We start from the raw sequence: 19,106 nt of genomic DNA, 5'->3' as shown, positions 1-19,106 counted from the left end.
GGTCCTGACTAAACAAGAGCGCATAGGGTTAATGTGACCCCAGAGTCAGTGGTTGTGGGCAGGGTCAGGTCAAGAGGTCGAGGGTGGTATCAGCCGAGGGGGAAGAAAAAGCAGACCCGAAGATCTGTCAATTTCCCTCTCTAGCGCATCCACCTCCCCACTCAGGTGCCTTTCTCCTGTCTACCTCACAGCCCACCTTCTTCTACAAAATGGCCGACGCACCTCACCTCTATTTATAGCCTGGGCCCTGACTAGCCAGAGTGGTCCAGAAGGTGCTGGAACCCCTCATGACAGTCTATGGCCCAGGCTCTGAGGCGACAGTTCAGTCCACCATTTTGTGGAGGAGCTCTCTCCCTCCCTCCATTTTAGAGAAGCACCTTGCGCCTCACCCTCAATTAGTGGAAATGGGGCACCCAGAGCCTCTACGTCAACACCGAAAAAAAACTAATGGACAGAAAAATAAGAGGGCAAAAGGGAAAAGAAAAAAAATGAGGAGGGAATAGCCAGAGGCTGGCAGGTCTAACACAGTGTATATGTGTGTAAGAGTATATAACTATCTATATGTGAGAGTGTGTGATTGCGGGAGTGGCTGTATGGATGAGTGTTTGCTTGTATTAGAAATTGTATGAGAGCGTCAGAATTTGTTAGTATTTTTATGAGTAAGTGAACTTGAGTGTGTTTAACTATATAGGTGAGTAAATTGGACTGTGTTTAATTATTTGCATGACTGACTAGGTGTGTCAGTACCTCAATGGATGGTTGGCGGTGTGTGAGTGTCTATATAGGTGTATAAATGCATATGATAGTCTTGTACGGAGTGACTGTAAGTACGAGTGACTGTACAGGTCAGTGAGTGGAGATGTATGTAGACCTAAGAGTCAATGAGTGGGTATGTAGTTATTGGTATTGGAGTATCTATTGTTTTCAAAATGGCCGTCTGAAATTTTGAGTCGGTGTATCAAAGGTTATATTAGGGTGTGAGAAGATGCACTAATTTATCACATTGATGACGTCATCAGTGATGTCATCAGTGATGTCATTTGAGATGTCATCAGTGATGTCATCAGTGATCTCACTGACCATGTCATGAGTGATGTAATATGTGACGTCATCAGCAGTGCATTGCAGGGGCGCGAGTTATAGTTAGCTGAACTAACTATAACAGGGGAATTTCTCGGGTTTTGTACGAGGGAAATGTCCAGCTAACTATAACGCCCCTGAAATCTATGTTTTTTTCAGTGAATTTCTAAGGTTTTTTAAATGCCAATTCCTAACTATAACGCCCCTGAAACCTTTGGTTTTTTCAGTGAATTTCAAAGGTTTTTTAAATGTCAATTCCTAACTATAACGTGCATGAAACCTATAGTTTTTTCTGTGAATTTCAAAGGTTTTTTAAATGCTAATTCCTATCTATAACTTATCTCTAAAGATATCATGTTTAATGATTTTCATTGGATTTCAAGATTTTTCAAATTCAGTGTGTCAATTTCATTAATTATGTTTTTTTTAATTATTTTTTATCACCATCTTTTAAACTTATTTTTCAATTAATTCTTTTAAAAATTAAAAAATATTATTTGTTTTTATTGGGTTTTTCATACATTTTATTATATTTTAATTTTTTTTTAACTAAATGTTTAAAACTTTATTTTATAAATTTATTTCCATGTTTTTGGATCCGCGCACCCTATGCGCACCGTTCTCGATCCCTACGCGTTAGCATCCGTGCATGGAATGCGTTGGGCACGTGTTTAGTGCGCGATCGCAATGCGACCGGTACGCGACTCCCAGCCTATACACGACACGTTCGATGTACATAATGCGACGTTTACGCACTTCCGCGATGCGTCATCTGCGTCTATGACACGGTAGGTGCGATGATTACGCAAAATATTTAACATTTAAAAAAACATATATATGTATTTCATGTGAATATTAATTGAAGACAAACTCTAAACTTGTCTTAAAAGTAATATATTTTTACATGTAATCCTATATTTTTTTTTAATTCAATTTCGCGGATGCGCGCTGGGTGCGTGATGCGTAAGTGCAGGGTGCGCGGATCCCATGTGACCTGCAAATAAAGAGATTTGATTGGTTCATTACACTTCCTGTTCTAACTATTGAAAGACCCCACCCAATTCAATCATTCTTCTTTCACCTTCTTTGGAGGAGCATCTCTTTGCAGAGAAAAAGGTTTTTTAGACTAAGTTTACACTTAGCTCTAACTTTTTTCAACTAAAAATGGCTTCAGGGCAGCAGGCATCCCCTGACTCTCCTCATTCATCTGAGGATGAATTTTTGGAAGAGGCACCACACCCACAACGTTTTTCTTCAGTGGTGTGGAAATGTTTTTTTACCGAGGGGCAAACGAAGACCAATGCCACCTTGGTCACGTGCAAGATTTGCAAAAGAGTGCTGTCGCGAGGGGATCCTAACAAGAAATACTCGTGCGGCACAGCAAGTATGATGAAGCACCTAAGGACCCTTCATCCGAAAAATCTTGCACGAGAAGAGTGCAAACGGATGAGAAACACTCCTGCTCCTGCGCCTTTCTGAGTTTCTTTTCTTTTTCTTTTTTTTTCTGGCATGATTTTGAGCAAAATAACGATGGATTTAGGCCCAGATCCCTGTACTGGGGTGAATGTGTGACATTGTTCTGCATTCTGTCCATCAATAGTTCTTTTTGCATTTGTCACCCTGATGCATTTTTCTCCTTCAATGTATGCTGAACATTTCAGCATGCATTGAAGATATACAAATGTGGAGAAATGAAAACAATTCTCCTTGTTGTGCTTTCCTACACCAATTTTAGAATGGTGCAGCATTCACACACATATCGAGATTTATGATTTCTGATAAATCTAGACATGTGTCTTGTTCTATTTTGTATTCAGTGCAATCATACACAACAACACTTATAGAACACCCTTTCAACGCAAAGTTGTGTGCATAATGAAGTTGTATTTACATGGAGTATAAAAAGTGCACAGAGTGCCTTTTCCTCTCTTTGTAAATATGAAAGAGTGTCTTGCGAAATAACTATGTTACAAAAAGTGACATATTTCCAGTTTTAAAATTCCTTGTGAATGATAGAAGGTAAGCACAGAGTTTTGTCTGCAAAGATGTTCAAAGAAGAATGATTGAAATGATTGCGGTCCTTCAATAGGTACAATGGGAAATATTATGAACCCCTCAAATCTCTTTTTTTGCAGGTCACATGATATCTGATTATGGTCAGATTTCAAAACTACATAGGTATAAACAGAGTGTTTTTAGAAACGTGTTTCAACCTAGTAGCTTCTTGCAGACCTCCTCATTCTGCATATTGAGACTTAGTTAAACTTACCTTCATAATAATAGGAATAAAAAATTGTATACATTTTTTTCAGATTGTCATTGCAATCTAAATTCATATAAAATTGCTTATTTTAAAATTTGGATCTGTGAAAGAAAAGAAAAAAAAATTATAACATGTAATAATACATTTTTTACAACACAGCATAATTTCCACAAAGTAATTTGTTTGCCTTTTTTGCTGTTCTCAGAATATATTGAATTTCACTAGAAATAGTTATTTCAATTGTACTCATCACTTAACAGCGGGCAAAAAAAAAACAATCAGAAAGATTGTTAAAAAAAAACAACATGCTGTTCTCAGTAAAATACCACAAGCTACAAATCACACATATATAAAATTCTTATGGCTAACAACATTTTATAAGTTTAACTTACAAAAACTGTAAATGTTGCCGCTTTAAAATATTCACCGAATCTAAAGATGAATTTTTGGAGGAGGCACCACGCCCACAACGTTTTTCTTCAGTGGTGGGGAAATTTTGTACTTTTCCCTAGGGGCAAACAAAGACCAATGCCACCTTGGTCACGTGCAAGATTTGCAAAAGAGTGCTGTCGTGAGGGGATCCTAACAAGAAATACTCGTGCGGCATGGCAAGTATGATGAAGCACCTAAGGACCCTTCATCCGAACAATCTTGCACGAGAAGAGTGCATACGGATGAAAAACACTCCTGCTCCTGCGCCTTTCTGAGTTTCTTTTCTTTTTCTTTTTTTTTCTGGCATGATTTTGAGCAAAATAACGATGGATTTAGGCCCAGATCTCTGTACTGGGGTGAATATATGACATTTTTCTGCATTCTGTCTATCAATAGTTCTTTTTGCATTTGTCACCCCGAGTGGGACGGGTATGCTCAGACGTGAGTCCCGTGCTCTCCATGCCACTGGAATCAAGCTATCCTGGCTGAAGAGGGGTGAAACCCCGAAACCGGTCCTTGGATGCTTGTTTCCAGTCCAGGGAGGACCTGGCCTGGCAGTTCGGGCTGGACTGTTCCCATTGGGCACAGGGTCAAGACTGATTTGCTTATGGCTGGGTCCAAACTGGAATGGCATGGTGAGCAAAAAAACGATGGATTTAGGCCCAGATCTCTGTACTGTGGTGAATATATGACATTGTTCTGCATTCTGTCTATCAATAGTTCTTTTTGCATTTGTCACCCCGAGTTGGACGGGTGCTCAGCCGTGAGTCCCGTGCTCCCCATGCCACTGGAATCAAGCTATCCTGGCTGAAGAGGGGTGAAACCCCGAAACCGGTCCTAGGATGCTTGTTTCGAGTCCAGGGAGGACCTGGCCTGGCAGTTCGGGCTGGACTGTTCCCATTGGGTACAGGGTTAAGACTGATTTGCTAATTGCTGGGTCCAAACTGGAACAGCATGGTGAGCAAAAAAACTATGGATTTAGGCCCTGATCTCACTGGGGTGAATATATGACATTGTTTTGCATTCTGTCCATCAATAGTTCTTTTTGCATACATGCCCTAAGGGCATGTATGTGTGCCACATGGCATTTTGAAAACAGCAAAAAAATGCTGTTTTAAAGGAAATCGCAAAATACCACCAACTTGAAGTTGGTGGTAATTTATGATTCCTTAAGGCAATATCGCAATTTGCGATGCCTACTAGCATAGCATTTAGGGAATCACATATTACGATTCTCTAAATACTTGCGCAAAATAAGTAATTGCAATTTTTGCGAGTCCTTATGTTGCGAGTGGGTATTTGCCTACCTACATTGCACACAGCCAAATTGCGATCGCAAACGCTGAAATTCTGCAAATTTCATCGTTTGCGATCGCAATTTGGCTTCCTACATCTGGCTCTATGTCCTTTCTTATGATTCTCCACACGCAATCTATTGTTTTATTGTATTCTACAATGGCTGCACCTTTTCATGCCACACGTCGGCACTTGCGGCCACATTTGCCGATCACTTGGCACACCTGTACCTTATGATTATATGTACCTAGGGTACTCATATGGTTAATTCCAGCCCTTTTTTTATAGTTCTTTCTTCAGCATGCCTCACGCCTGTCTACTATGATGTTGCAATATAGACACACCTTTTGGAACATCAGCATGCTGCATAATAGTCACAGCCGTATACCTGCTATCTGCCATATGAGCACAAAGTGCCGGAATAGCATGCATTTCCACCCGGCTAAGACGAAATGATCGGCTCACTGTTGTGCCGATTTACCTGAGACCGCATAGAGGCACTAATGACCGTGCAAAGATTGCATTTTATGTTGCATTTCTTCATTGTGTGTCTTGTCTTGTCTTTTTATTCCCTCACAGGTTTTCTAAGTGGGTCCGTAAGTATACCGAGACCACCTAACACTACAACACACCTTAGCGTGTGTGTTGGAAATTCACTTTCATGTTGCATCATTTTGCCACTCATTCACTTTTCACCTGGTCCTGATGTAAGCCCACTCATTAGGTCTCGCTGAGCCAAAGGCTCGAAGAGACATTTTGTATGTGGGAATTTCAAAGTGCTGCTGGCTGGCCTAACGCTTGCGTTCACGCGATCGTGCACGCGCGCAGCCGGCCGCCAGCAGCACTTTGAAAACTCGTGCGTCATCGCGATCACTTTCGCTTTCAGAGCGATCGCGATCACGATGACGCACGCACACACACAACTCCCGCTTCTCCCCCTCCCCCACCACATATTGCGTCTCCAGCCGCTCGCGCGCGGCCAACGCTTGTTTTAACATTACTGTGGCCAATGCTTGTTTATTTTATCTTTGCGCGCGCACACAACTCCCGGTCGCGGCCGCACAGAACATCTCATCCCCTTCCATTATGCTTGCATAGCCTGTTAACCATATTCGCCCGCGAGCAGTAAACAGCTTGTTCTTATTGGCTGTCATTACAGTGGTCTTAGGGGTGAGGGTGAATCTTGAGTCTGTCACGTGGTTCCTTCCTTGTGCTGATGCCAGGCCCTGTCATGGCCCCATGTCATGAGTTTCCTTGGGATTCTGTGATTCCACTCAGACCAGGGACAGACTGATAACATCGAACTTCCGGCACTGACTCGCACATCTTACTTCGTAATTTCAGATATTTCTGCCTGGTTATACAAATTGCAACATACGATCATGCCCGCCTCCCTTGGCGTGTACCTACCCACTCCCACGCATCTTTGATTGTAAAAGCGATTCTGGGAGGAGATGAAAAATTGCATCTTTGAAATAAGTATAACATTTATCAGCAAGAACACCGACCTCAACTCATACATTGTAGACATGATGATGGACACTTTTCATGCCTAGCGTTTATGTGACAGTCAGAGAAACTGTGTAGCACTTCAATGCTGACAAAGTTGTGAATGTTTGCAAACAGTGAATGGCCACATACATGTGGGCAAAATGTGGTACTTTTTACTGCACGCATAATACATGGGTATTCACGCCTCCCTCTGCCCTGACTTCGTTGGCCGGGAGCGAGCCTTCTCCGTGTGGACAAAAACCTCTCCTGTCCTGAGGGAGCAATACCATCTCTCTCTCTCTCTCTCTCTCTCTCTCTCTCAGACTGTTTCACTCTCTCTCTCAGAGACTCTTTCACTCTCTCACTGTCTCTCTCTCTCTTGAAGAGACTCGCTTTCTCTCTCTCAGAGACTCTTTCTCTCTTTCTCTCTCTCTCTCAGAGACTCTTTCACTCTCTCACTCTGACTCTCTCTCTCTCTCAGAGACTCTTTCACTCTCTCACTCTGACTCTCTCTCTCTCTGAGACTCTCTCTCTTCCTCTCTCTCTCTCTCATCTCTCTCCCTCTCTCTCTCTCTCTTTCTCTCTCATCTCTCATCTCTCTCTCTCTCTGAGTCCTTCTATTGCTGCGAGGAATTTTTGCTGCAGCGGTGACCGGGCCCTTTGAATGGAAATGCTAATTAGCATAAAGTACCCCCAGAGTCCTTTGCGCACCATACATCGTGTTTATGAGGCTGACAAGTAACAGAGTACAGTTGACAGTATTGCACCTGGTAAGTTATTGTTATCTGTCTCTGACTGTTGGATGAATGCGACTTTTGCTCGCTGTAGGTGTCTTAAGTACCATCTCCGGTGCGTACCTCGAATGACTTACCTGTCTTTAGCTTTGCGCAGTGGCAGTAGCGTAGCCAATGAGGTCTAACCGAGGCGCGAATATTGCTTATTGAAAACTTTACCCAATACCCCGTTATGGCGACTTGAAATATAGTTAACATTGCAATTTTTGACAGTCTCCGTGGAGACTGATTTTACTGTCAAAGAAAGAAAACTGACGAATTGTATAAAACGTTCAATCCGCACTGGATCTGAATTTGGTGTTTTAACCACATTAGGTTATTATTGCCTTAATTTGTTATTAGTATTCATGAGAGGTTCCTAAAACTCATTATTTTGTGAAATAACCGAGAGAGTTATGTGTTTTTGTCTGCATGTGTATTTAAAAATCCCAAATATAATCCGACACACACTTTGCCATACCTAACTTAAAGCACCGGTACCCAACTAATTACTACAAAGACATTTATTGGGGGGGGGGGGAGTTGTAACACCCCAAACACCTCCCTGAAGCTACACCCCTGACTAAATGTGCCAATAAGAGCAGTGTGGGCACAATAGCGTGAGATCCCCTGAAACAACAGTGCCCTCTGTACAGACTACATAAGAAATTGATAGGTTTGTTGGCTGTGTTGTGAGGGCACAGAGGTATTCTTTGGGGCGGAGCTAGCAATAATCCAGCAGGTGCAGTGGCACCGGGGCCAACTGCATCATAATTAAGACCTCTACCCACCCAGAGGTCGGGTACCCATTTTAATGGTTATGTTTAGAATCCTTTGCTATCAGTAAATGTCACCCACTGATCAAATCTAATGTAGTAAATTAAAAAAATGGTATTGATGAAGTCAACCTTATTATATTATGTTATTTTATTCAAAACTACAGATTGAAATCGAAATAATAACGGACTCCAATCTAACAAAATAAAGACAATTGAAATACACCACCACTATAACTTTTTAAATGTCATAGTTTTAAAGAATTACTAGCACACACAACTCCCGCTTCTCCCCCTCCCCCACCACATATTGCGTCTCCAGCCGCTCGCTCGAGGCCAACGCTTGTTTTAACATTACTGCGGCCAATGCTTGTTTATTTTATCTTTGCGCGCGCACACAACTCCCGGTCGCGGCCGCACAGAACATCTCATCCCCTTCCATTATGCTTGCATAGCCTGTTAACCATATTCACCCGCGAGCAGTAAACAGCTTGTTAGGCCTTGACTACAGGCAACGTGTATACGCTGTAGTTATGGCAACAAACTCTAAAAAGGTGCTTTTAGGCCATTATTCATTGGCAACCATATCACTCTTCTTTGCTGCCTTCTAATTTGGCAGAATATGTGCGGCGTCACATCCTTTTGTTTGAGAGTGCATGGGAGTGCAACACCAATATAAGAGTAATAACCGAAGTCGTACAGGAAATAAATAATGACTTAGAGCGCATTGCCGCCATTAATAAAAAACATATGACAATTGTATGTGGTTGGGGTGACTTTAATAAACCTCAGTGTAAACCCTAGTCAGGTAAAATGTGTGGAACGACATACACAGAGGACTCAGAGCAGCCCCATTTTATACAAAGTATATGCGGCGATAAGATAAACAAATTGCTACTTAAATTTGATTTGTCATTTGCAAATGAAATCTCTATACCCTATGCGTATCGTAAGAAAACTTGAAATGGGACAACCAATAAAAGCATTATTGACCATGTTTTACTGTCAAATAACTCAGCCGGTTTTATTTTCAACTTCTGTACACCTTCGATTTTATTAAGCGATCACTTCCCACTGAGCCTGCAATTATCGACTTGTACCTTTTTGAAACAGGGCACGATAAAGTTATTTCACAGGCAGAGGGGATCGAATTAGCACGGCGCAATGGATACACTCTGCGTTGGACACACATTAACCCAAAAGATCTTTTTAAACATGTTTTAACGAAAATACACCCCCAAATGAAATCATTGCGGCCTTTCTGGCCATCTCACAGGGCGGAAAGGAGACACTCTTTGTCACCAGAGAGAATACAAACAAGCATTTTCAATGCAATAGGTCTTGCATTTACGTGAGTTTTGGCTATTGGCATTGTAAATGACAATGACTTTATTTATGTTTTGGTTTTTAAAATGTAAATAAAACTCATTGTCATTTACAATGCCAATAGCTTAAGCTCGCGTAAATGCGCGACCAATTGCATTGCAAATGCTTGTTTTTTCCTTGGGATGAAACATGTAGAACATTTTTTAACTAGGAGAAAACCTCTTCATTAGTTGCGCTTTCTGGTTTTAACTATATCCTGGGCCGCCAACAATAAACACATTTGGTAAGGATTCCCAGAGATATTTTTAATCTGCACTACACTACTTCACACAATTACACTACACCAGCTCTGCTGTAATCAGGAGTTGTAGCACAACCAGGGGGCATTCAGCCGCCCGGTTGGGTTCCAAATGATGAAGCATGACACCAACCAGGTTGGTGTGTGAGGGGTCTTTTAAGAAAACCTAATGGTTCCTTGGCACTACCTATCACATCAGTGAGTCTAGATAAACTTCTTTTCAGTGGGTCCGTCCACATTGTTTGCTTATACCTGAATTGGGGATAGGGACGTACCCCTTAAATTCCTCGCTCTCTCCTTGGTTTACACACATTTTATTATCGCAAACTGTTTAGAGAAAAAAAGTAAACATTATCCCTGTGGCGTTTTTTAGGTTGAGCCTGGGCAGTGCATGCACTGCTCTGAGAGGCATGCTGTATTCAAGTATAGACTTGAAGTTCCACTCACTCTCCGCCCATTATATTCATTGGCTTGTGGCATTGTCCTTCGTAAACGCTGGCCCCTGATTCGTTATTAGGCTTGTTAGTCCCTCCTTAGTACCACCTTGTCTTCATTTGTAAACTCCCAAGGGGACTGGCCCTTTTACTTCTGTTAAACAGTATGTCTTATTTAATCTGTAAGCGCTATGGGGCATATTATCAAGAAACTGCGTTAAAATTATCGCCGCTTTGGCGGCAGAAAACTGCTGCTAAAGCGGCGATAATGGGCTTGATAATATGCCACAGAGGATTCCCATAGAAGCCCATGTTCTGGTGTCCACATGGGCTTCTATGGGAATTCTCTGCGGCATATTATCAAGTCCATTATCTCCGCTTTAGCGGCAGTTTTCTGCAGCTAAAGCGGCGATAATTTTAACGCCCTGCTTAATAATATGCCCCCAATTTCTTTATTGAGTTTCTCCTACTGCAGGCACAACATGCTTTCCTTCAACAACAGCTGCTCTCTGTTCCTTGGCTACAGCTCCACTCCTTCACCCCTCACTGCCCCAACCACCTCTCCGAAGACTTTTAATTTCTCTTCCCCCACTTGTTTTTTTAAAATGTGCATTAGTAGATAGATTACCCCTTCGATGCTCATGACGGAATGGTTCCGTCATGAGCATCGGCGCCCCTGTGCTCATGACGGAACCATTCCGTCATGAGCATCAAAGGGCTTAATCTATATACTAATGCACATTTTAAAAAAACAAGTGGGGGAAGAGAAATTAAAAGTCCTCGGAGAGTGTCCCTGTTGCATTTTGCGCCGTTTCCTGTCATGGGCACTAGGCCTACCCACACAAGTGAGGTGCCCGCAGAGCTAGGGTTAAAAAAACGACAGCTATGTATATGACGTGAGAGGACTCAGCTCATCATGGGTGACACACAGCGTATGAGTGGATGTGAGTGGGGTTGAGCTCAGTTGCCCCATGTACAGGGTATAGGTTCTCATGCAGTGTATGTTTGTTGTGGTCCATATAAACTGTATATGAATGAGACAATGAAGACAGCGAACTGTGCAGCGTATAGTCCATGGTGAGTGCGTGCCTCCTGTCTCAAGTTTATCGTATGAATCTTCCAGTGAGCTGTGCATATCATGTTGGGGTAGCTCCTCTGGTACCATGTGAGGTGCACGAATGGCCTGCTTGTGCCTGCTGTGCAGTGTGTGAAAAGACTTGAGGGAAGTGAGCTCCTACTGACCCACGTGCAGTGAATGAATGTCCAGTGAGGACAGTCAGCTGCCCGTGTTCTCTGTGTGCTCTCTCTGTCCTATGTACAGTGTATGAATAGTCCAGTGATTGCAGTGAATGGCTTGCATCCCCTGTGAGCTCCAAATGCCCTGCGTGCAGTGCCTGAATGGTTTTGCGAGCAGTAAGCGTGCCCTGCCTCCTGTGCAGTGTATGGATTGCAGTGAGTGGGCTCCTCAGTCCTTCGTGAAGTGATTGAATGGTCCAGGGAGGGCAGTAACCTCCTTGTGCCTCCTGTGCAGTGTATGTCTGGAGGGGGGTGAGCTCCTCCTGTTCCTCGGGCAGTAGGGAAGATCCGGGGAGGCAGTTGGATGCCTCTGCCAAGTATGTATAGCTCATGGCGAGTGAGTGCCTGAGTGGCGGCTCCCCCATTGGGGCATTGCCTCACTGCTTTCTCGCAGTGCGAGAAGGCAGAAATATCAACGGTATAAACTACCATTTATGTTTCTGCCTTCTCGCATTGCGAGAAAGCAGAAGTGCCTCTGTGCCTGGTTTGGGGCGGGGGGTAGGCGGTCCTGCTTGAGGGCTGGGGGAGTGGCTTACCCACTGTTGTGGGTACTGACTGTTTGGTCGGCTCAAGGCCAACCAAACAGTCAGTATCCACAACAGTGGGTAAGCCACTCCTCCCTGCCCTCGAGCAGGACCGCCCACTCTCTGTCTTTCTCTATGCAGAGAAAATGTCCCGGATGGGGCGCTAGCCTGGTGCGCCTACCAGCATCGTGATTGGCTTCCCTTGCGTTGCGTGGTGATGGAAGCTGCCTGCTGGCTGCTTCCTGCAGCAGAAACACGCGGACCCACCAGTACAGGCCGGAGCGGAGGCAGTGTGGTATCCCGGCGGCACTCAGGTACGTTTACTTTTATTTTAATTTTATTTATTTCCCCCGTGAACACCCCTCCCTTGAGCATGCCGGCCACCACTGACGAGGTGCGGTGAATATCCTATAAAGAACTGATGTGTTTTCCCGATGTCTGGGGTGATCTGTATGTAATACATTACAGCCCTCCTGACTTCTAGCATGTGTAAGGCACTTTGTGCTGCATTAGATTTGTTGGGGGGAAAAAAGCTATAAGTTTGACTGTCTCGTTCATGTGGAAGGGTGAAAGGACCTTCATCAAGAATTTCAGGCATGCCCTCAATACTATGGCTATTTAAGTGATTTGAAATTAATGTGTGTGTAATGAAACACAGCTGGGGCTCTTGTAAATCGCGTGTTGTTGCTTCGGATTTAGTTTGCGCATCATAAAAAAGGATGTGGTTAGTTTATTTCTGTTCTTGGTTTGCTTGTCTGTCGAAAGACTCTTCCTGCGCATTAGGCCAATTGCCACTGCCACAGCATTGCACTGATTGCAGAGTCTCAGTCGTGGGGGTGAAAGGCCCGCGGCGTGTAGAAACAGCTAGATGGCAGTGTTCCTGCTGAACGGCCCTGCTGCATGAGCCCAGCCTGCCTCAGATCACAGGCAGTGTCAGCGCACACTGCACACGAGGAGGAAGCGAGTTGGGGTCGGGGAAGTCAGAGGGGGTTTGTTTATGAACTTGTAACCTCTCACTCTAGGATGTCCGGGCCTGGCCTCAGGGCAGAGGCACTCGGGGACAGAATGTTCCAGGCAGGCCACTGTCACGCTATTATTAGGTGTTTAAACTATGTCTGGCCTGCGGGGTTTACTTTACAATACTTAACATGTTGATTGCGGAGCACATGTGGGTCAGGCAATCCGTGCCATTAACCAGGCCAAACAATGGCCCTTATATGGCAACACGATACCACCCATGGCTAGAAAAGAAACGGAAAGAATGTCTAGAAACCACTCTAATGTACCTGAAACACTCGAGGTTAAGCCAAACTAAAATATACCAATGAGTTGGCATGTCACTAACTGAGTTTCTGCTGCCTCACTTCAGTTATGTGCGTTGGGGGTTGAGCAGAACAATGCATTTGACTCACTCTCTAGTTGCATTTTTCACTGTCATATCACGATATGTTAACAATGCTATTAAATGTCCTGAGCCCAGTGTTTATGGCCTGACACGTGTCCGGTTGTTTGGCGAAAACACCCCTTTCAGCTCCTCCCAAATGCACACAAAACATTCAAGGAATTTGTCAGGGGATGAACTTTGTGCTCCTACTGGCAAATCACAATAACTCGCCTTTCCTCTGTAGAGTTCATTTTTATCAATAAAGAAATCCGAGGTGCTCAGCATTGTTATCTCAAGGTTTGTTATGAAGTTCTGTGGTTATATTGAATAGGCAGCTACTTATGTATAACATCTCTTTATTTATGTCATAAAACACTTGAATTATTGCTTTATTAACTTTCTTGTTTTCTTAAATATGCTTGAAAATGCACAATTTGCCCAATATTTTTTCAACATCTTCTCGGGGGGGGGGGGGGGGAGAACCCCTCTTATGACAGTCAGGCTGACGTGCACTCCACTGACCCCAAACTTTTATGCCCCACTACTTTTAAATGTCACCAGCCTAATGTACAGTGCATGAATGGTCCAGTGATGTAAATGAGCTATACATGACCCCTGTGCAGAGTATGACTGAAGGTGAGGGAGTTCCTCCAGTAAGTACCACGTGCAGTATGGATGGTCCACAGAGGGTGTGAGATGCTTCTGCCGGTTCTACAGTGTTTGTATGGCTCACGGTGAGTGAGTGTGTCCTGCCTGTCTCGCGCACAGCGCATGAACGGTTCAGTGAGGGCATGGGGAGTGAGCTTCTCTATCTAGTCCGACATGCAGGGCAGGATAGGTCCGGTGAGGGCAGTGAGCTGCACGTGCCCATTTGTAGTTCATGGCTCATGATGAGTGAGTTCCTCAAGTCCCACGTGCAGTGCAAGAATGGCCGTGTGAGCAGCTCGTGCCCCGTGTGCACTGAAAACCTTTCAGTTATATTCAGCCGTCAGCCGCGCGCCTGGGGTGTAGCTTGCATGACCTTGAGATGAAGGCGCTTTGTTCTGCAGACGCCGCTCCGATCCTTTCAGGACCTTCTCTTTGTCCCCAGACCGGGATTGCTTTGGACTTTCGCGTTTCCAATTATAGGGCAGCAGATAGCGCGCTGTAATCTCCGCAGCTGCTGGTTCTAATCGCGGTCTGGAATGTCCGTTAGCTGTTAGTGTCTGACGTCACTTCAGTCTTGATAAAGAGCTGTCACCCCAGCCTGTGCCCCAGAGCAGTGGGCCACGTAGGCACGCCGCCTGAGCACGCAGGCAGACGGAGAAGAGTGAGGGTGGGCACTCTAGAGTTGTTTGTTTTGAGCCTTTAAAGGCTTTTTGTTGACGGGCAAGCGTGCTTTCGTTCAGGCGGCAGAAACTTTCCCGACACTTGATCTGTTTTGCTACGTACAGAGAACTCATCTGACGTGCTCTGTCTGGCACCCGAGAGAGGGAAGAACTCATGTAGGAATGGCCTGGAAGATTCCAGAAGGCGGTAGTAGAGGCAGCTGTCTGCACAGAGCGCGTGCTCAAAAAGTCTGCAGGCCTGGAGATCAGAGCCTTTAGATAAGGGTTTGAAGAGCTTCCAGCTTTTGGGAAGAGGGGGGAAGCAGAATTTGAAGACTGCAGCATGCTCCTGGTCACGTGTAACAGCAGGAATGTCTCAGCTGAAATACAGGTCCACTTTACAGCTTTCATGTTTTAAAAAGAACGTTGGCATCTTTTTACTTTGCAAAGCGTTTTAAAAATACGGTCAATAAACCCAGAATCCTAATTCAGTCTTCAGGATATCCATGCTGGTCATTTGTGCATCAGCAACTACTAAACTGTGCTGACGTCACACCTCTACCCCGGCCTGGAAGTAGCCTCTATCAATGGTATTAATCATTAAAAAAACAAAAAGGGAGATCCCACTGGGCTGCACGCCCTTGTGAAACGTTATGGTGAAAAATGCTTTTTTTCCAGTTCAGATTTACCTTGGGTGTGCCCGGGCCACATGGTCCACCCTCTAGAATTGGGCCTGGTCCCTTCTAGAGGGTGTAACTGATTCTCGGACGCCCAAGATCTGGGTGCACAGGAGAAAAGGCAAAGTCCAATCTACCAGCAGCGTCCTGGTTGTTTCTCTTTAGTTGGGGGCAGCACACCGAGCTCCGGGGCCCCTGTGGACCCGCTGGCTCCCTGAAGCGGCCCCATGGGCGGCGCAGGAGCCAGCAATGTTTTGCCTTTTTTTTCTTATTTAAATGGTTGGGTACCTTGGAGCCCACAAGGCGTGAGAATGAAGAGTTGGAGGGACTCAGACTTTGTGACTCCCTGTTGCCATTGCTTGGGTGATCTGCTGTGTCGTATTGTCCTAATTACCTCAGTAGAATTAGGACCTCGCCGGTACAGGCCCCGGCCTGTTGGGAGTGGTCCTACTGCCCTAATTGTCCTATTGTCCTAATTACCTCAAGGTAATTAGGACCTCACCACTACTGGCTTGGGCCTGCTGTGGGCACGCTGTCCCAATGTAGGGCTGTGTAAAATTCATGTAATTTACTGTTGCATATTTATACAAAGTGTTAAGAAAATTACACAAAAATAGGAATAAATATGCGAAAATTAAATATGGCATTTAGCAAATATTGCAGCACAAAACGCATCCTGACTTCCAGTTTGGACTCGATGATGCTTTTGTGCTAAAAATGAAGCACAAAAAACACAAGTACAACGAATGACAGCCGCTCGCATAAAGGTAATTCACATTGTTTCTACGCTGTAATTTTACAACGTATTTACAAAACAAAGCATTACGACGTAATTTTGAATATTTGAAAAATTCCCCAAATTATGCAAATCATTCCTATTATTTACTCTAGGATACATGGCAATGACAGAGCTTGGCAAAGTTTAAGTGGTCATTGCTAAATTCCAGTGTTAAATTGGTATTAATGAAGTTAAACTTTTCCCCAAACAGTTTTAATGTATCTTTGATAAAACAGTAAATATTCTCCGAAACGCAATCTTAGGTCCTCTCAAATGAACCTTCTCACGGTCCCAAGCTTCAAATTAAAGAGACTCTGAGGGCTTTGCTTCTCAGTTCAAGGTCCCCAGGTCTGGGGACTCATTGCCCACTGCAATTCGTCTAACAGGCAACTATACAAGCTTTAGAAGAATGCTAAAAACTTGGCTCTTCTCTCAGGCATATAGTAGCTAAATAATCAATCTGATGACGGCTTTTGGTTGTAACCTATAACATATAACATAACATGAACTGTCACTGGCCGTGATGGAGTAAGGACTCGTAGAAAAGAGACTTGCTCCGAAGCAATCCTCTCATTTAACTCCATAACATTGTATTAATTATGTATTGTGTAAAACGAATACGCACCACATCAAAATAAGGGCTACAGAAGCTTGCCTATGTGTTTACTAACGTAAGTAACTCGAGCAAAGTTCTAAAATGGCTGCTAAGGGGAAACCTTTATTGTGCATGCGTCAACTGCATCTACGCAGTATGACGAGCTGTCGCTTTGAGGGAAATTCTTGCGCATGAGCAGAAAATACTAAAATGGCGCTTGAAGGTTCACATGCCTGGCATCTGCTTTGCGGAAACTAAACCAAGCTATTTTACTAATGCTAATGTGGGGAAAGCATTAATAAGTAAATGGGATTAGAGTAGAGATGGGTGGTATACAGTGAAACCATTTATTCTTGAAAATAATATCTGTCTTTCTTATTAGTGCGCATTTGGGCCTCTCGTATGAGTCCAGAGTTTGTTAGACATGTGACCTCCGCGCATGCCTGGTGAAATTGAGCCGGAAGAGTGACAATATTCTTGAATGCAATCCAAGGATACAAAAGTTACATACCCTGGGAACAAGCACGGAAGACCTCTGGATGAATGGATGTTCACGACAAAATAAAACAAATGTTTCTAATAAGATGTGAATACGGTGGGAATAAAGTTTTGGAATAAAAATTAAGGGGTTGGATTTATGACCAATGGAGTGATAGCCTAAGATGACATATAAGCATGGTGTGATGATCTTCCACCATTGCCTGTCCAATCAGAGTTAGTATTTTTACAATATTGAAACATTAATGGGTGGTACATGAATATAGAAAGGTATAATTGAGGTAGATTTAGTTACTTAGTGAGATGGAGATTTGCTGAATGTTGCAGAGCTCGGGATGTATCGGAGTAATGAGAGATGCTGATGAAGAATCGAATGCAGAACCATCAATCTTAGATAAATTAATTCAGAAGAAGATCGCGGAAGAATCTCGAGGAGGGAGAGAGTGTCAGAGAGGGGTGCTACGCATGCGTCGGCGCTAGAGAGGTCATCTATCCTGTCCTGAATCCTATCCTGAATCCTTCGTCGCCCGATTTTTCACGGGGGCCCTTACCAGCCCTTTGGCCAGGGCGCTGGTTTTCCACCATCCTAGGTAATTATTATTTTCTGTGATTGTGCAGATGTCCTTTTCTCTCTGTCCTCTCCTTTCTGAGCATAAGTCATTGCAGGGTACAAAGTATGTGTTTGATGATTGATTAATTGAATTTTCCTTCCTATGAGTGACGGAAACTGTACTGTACTTTGAGGTGGCTCACATGCAATTAAATTAGATACAAATTTTAAATTCTTTCCCGAGTCTGTGGTTATTTTTCATTGTAATAAGAGAAGTTAATAATGTCATTTCACCATCAACTAGTTCAACTAATGGTCCATCCACCAGAGGAAAGAACTTTTTGATCAATGAAAAGGTTAGTTAGGAATGAAAGGAAACTAATCTTGAAGTCAGAAACATAAACTTTGACTCCAGCGGTTCTACTGGACTGTGTGTATGTGTGTTTATGGGCCCACGTGAGTATATGGTATTGGAGTATATGCTGCTGGTACGCCGCTGGATCAGTTTTATGGTAGCAGAGCTATGGTTATTATTGACTAGTTTGGCGATAAGTATTGATTATTGATGTTTTACAAAAAGAGTTAGCGTTGTTGTATGTTGTTGGGAAAATTCCCGGGGAATGAATAGCGGATGGTGATAGAAGCCATACTGCAGTGAGGTTACTCGTCTGTTGGAATAGCACTGAGCTACGCAGGGCTGACAGTGTTAAAATTAGGGACTTTTTCGTGTAAAAGTGCGTGTGAGTGAAAGCATAAGGTTTGCTTGTGAAACTTTGGTCTTATATCACCTAGTAAGGGTAACACTGAAGTAGTAACAGGTACTCTTGAGCTTGAATGAAGGGTAAACAGAGGTTTTTACTCGCAGTAGAAGAGGAGCAATTCTGAGACTCCAGGAATAAGTCGGAAATCTATCCTTTGTTTAGCGGAACAGGCAGTGTAGCGAATGTTTTTATGTTGTTAATAACTAATTTTTTTTTTTTTTAAAGTAAAGAAAAGAAGTTATCGTATTACCTTGTGAAGGAAGGGTCAGTTGCCAGAGTTGCACTGACGTCACAGAGAGCCGCGCTGGGATAGGTTGAAACAGCGGGCGTGTGACTGACGCGAATTGTAAAGGAGGGGGCAGTAATAAGGAGCAGAACTGACTACATTGAAAAGGCCGCGCTGGTATTGGTCAGACCACGAGCGTGAGCTGGAATCTGATTGGGTGATTAAATAGAAGCATTTTTAGGATTGATCGACGAAAATTTGTATGTTTGATTCACATTTGCCTTTTGAAGTGAGTCGCCCCGACAGAAAAGCTTGAGGGTTTGCGGATTATTGTTTTCTAC

The 19,106-nt window shown here is 43.7% G+C and overlaps 1 protein-coding gene and 1 non-coding gene across 2 annotated transcripts in view; both read left to right on the top strand.

Annotated features, from left to right (window-relative positions):
- LOC146809316 (uncharacterized) overlaps window positions 1–19,106 on the top strand; it is a 112,984-nt gene that overhangs the window by 5,976 nt on the left and 87,902 nt on the right. Inside the window, exon 2 of the mRNA XM_085614855.1 lies at window positions 12,214–12,303. Coding sequence (XP_085470981.1) covers window positions 12,214–12,303 — 90 coding nt within the window. The remainder of the gene's footprint in view (window positions 1–12,213; window positions 12,304–19,106) is intronic.
- On the top strand, window positions 7,442–7,581 carry LOC146809317 (U4 spliceosomal RNA). The gene has a single exon (XR_014967321.1). It is a non-coding gene; the product is annotated as a U4 spliceosomal RNA (small nuclear RNA).

Source organism: Triturus cristatus, chromosome 7, assembly GCF_964204655.1.
Source record: "Triturus cristatus chromosome 7, aTriCri1.1, whole genome shotgun sequence".
NCBI lineage: Eukaryota > Metazoa > Chordata > Amphibia > Caudata > Salamandridae > Triturus > Triturus cristatus.
The sequence above is the reverse complement of the archived record's forward strand: the minus strand, read 5'-3'. Positions and strand labels throughout refer to the sequence as shown.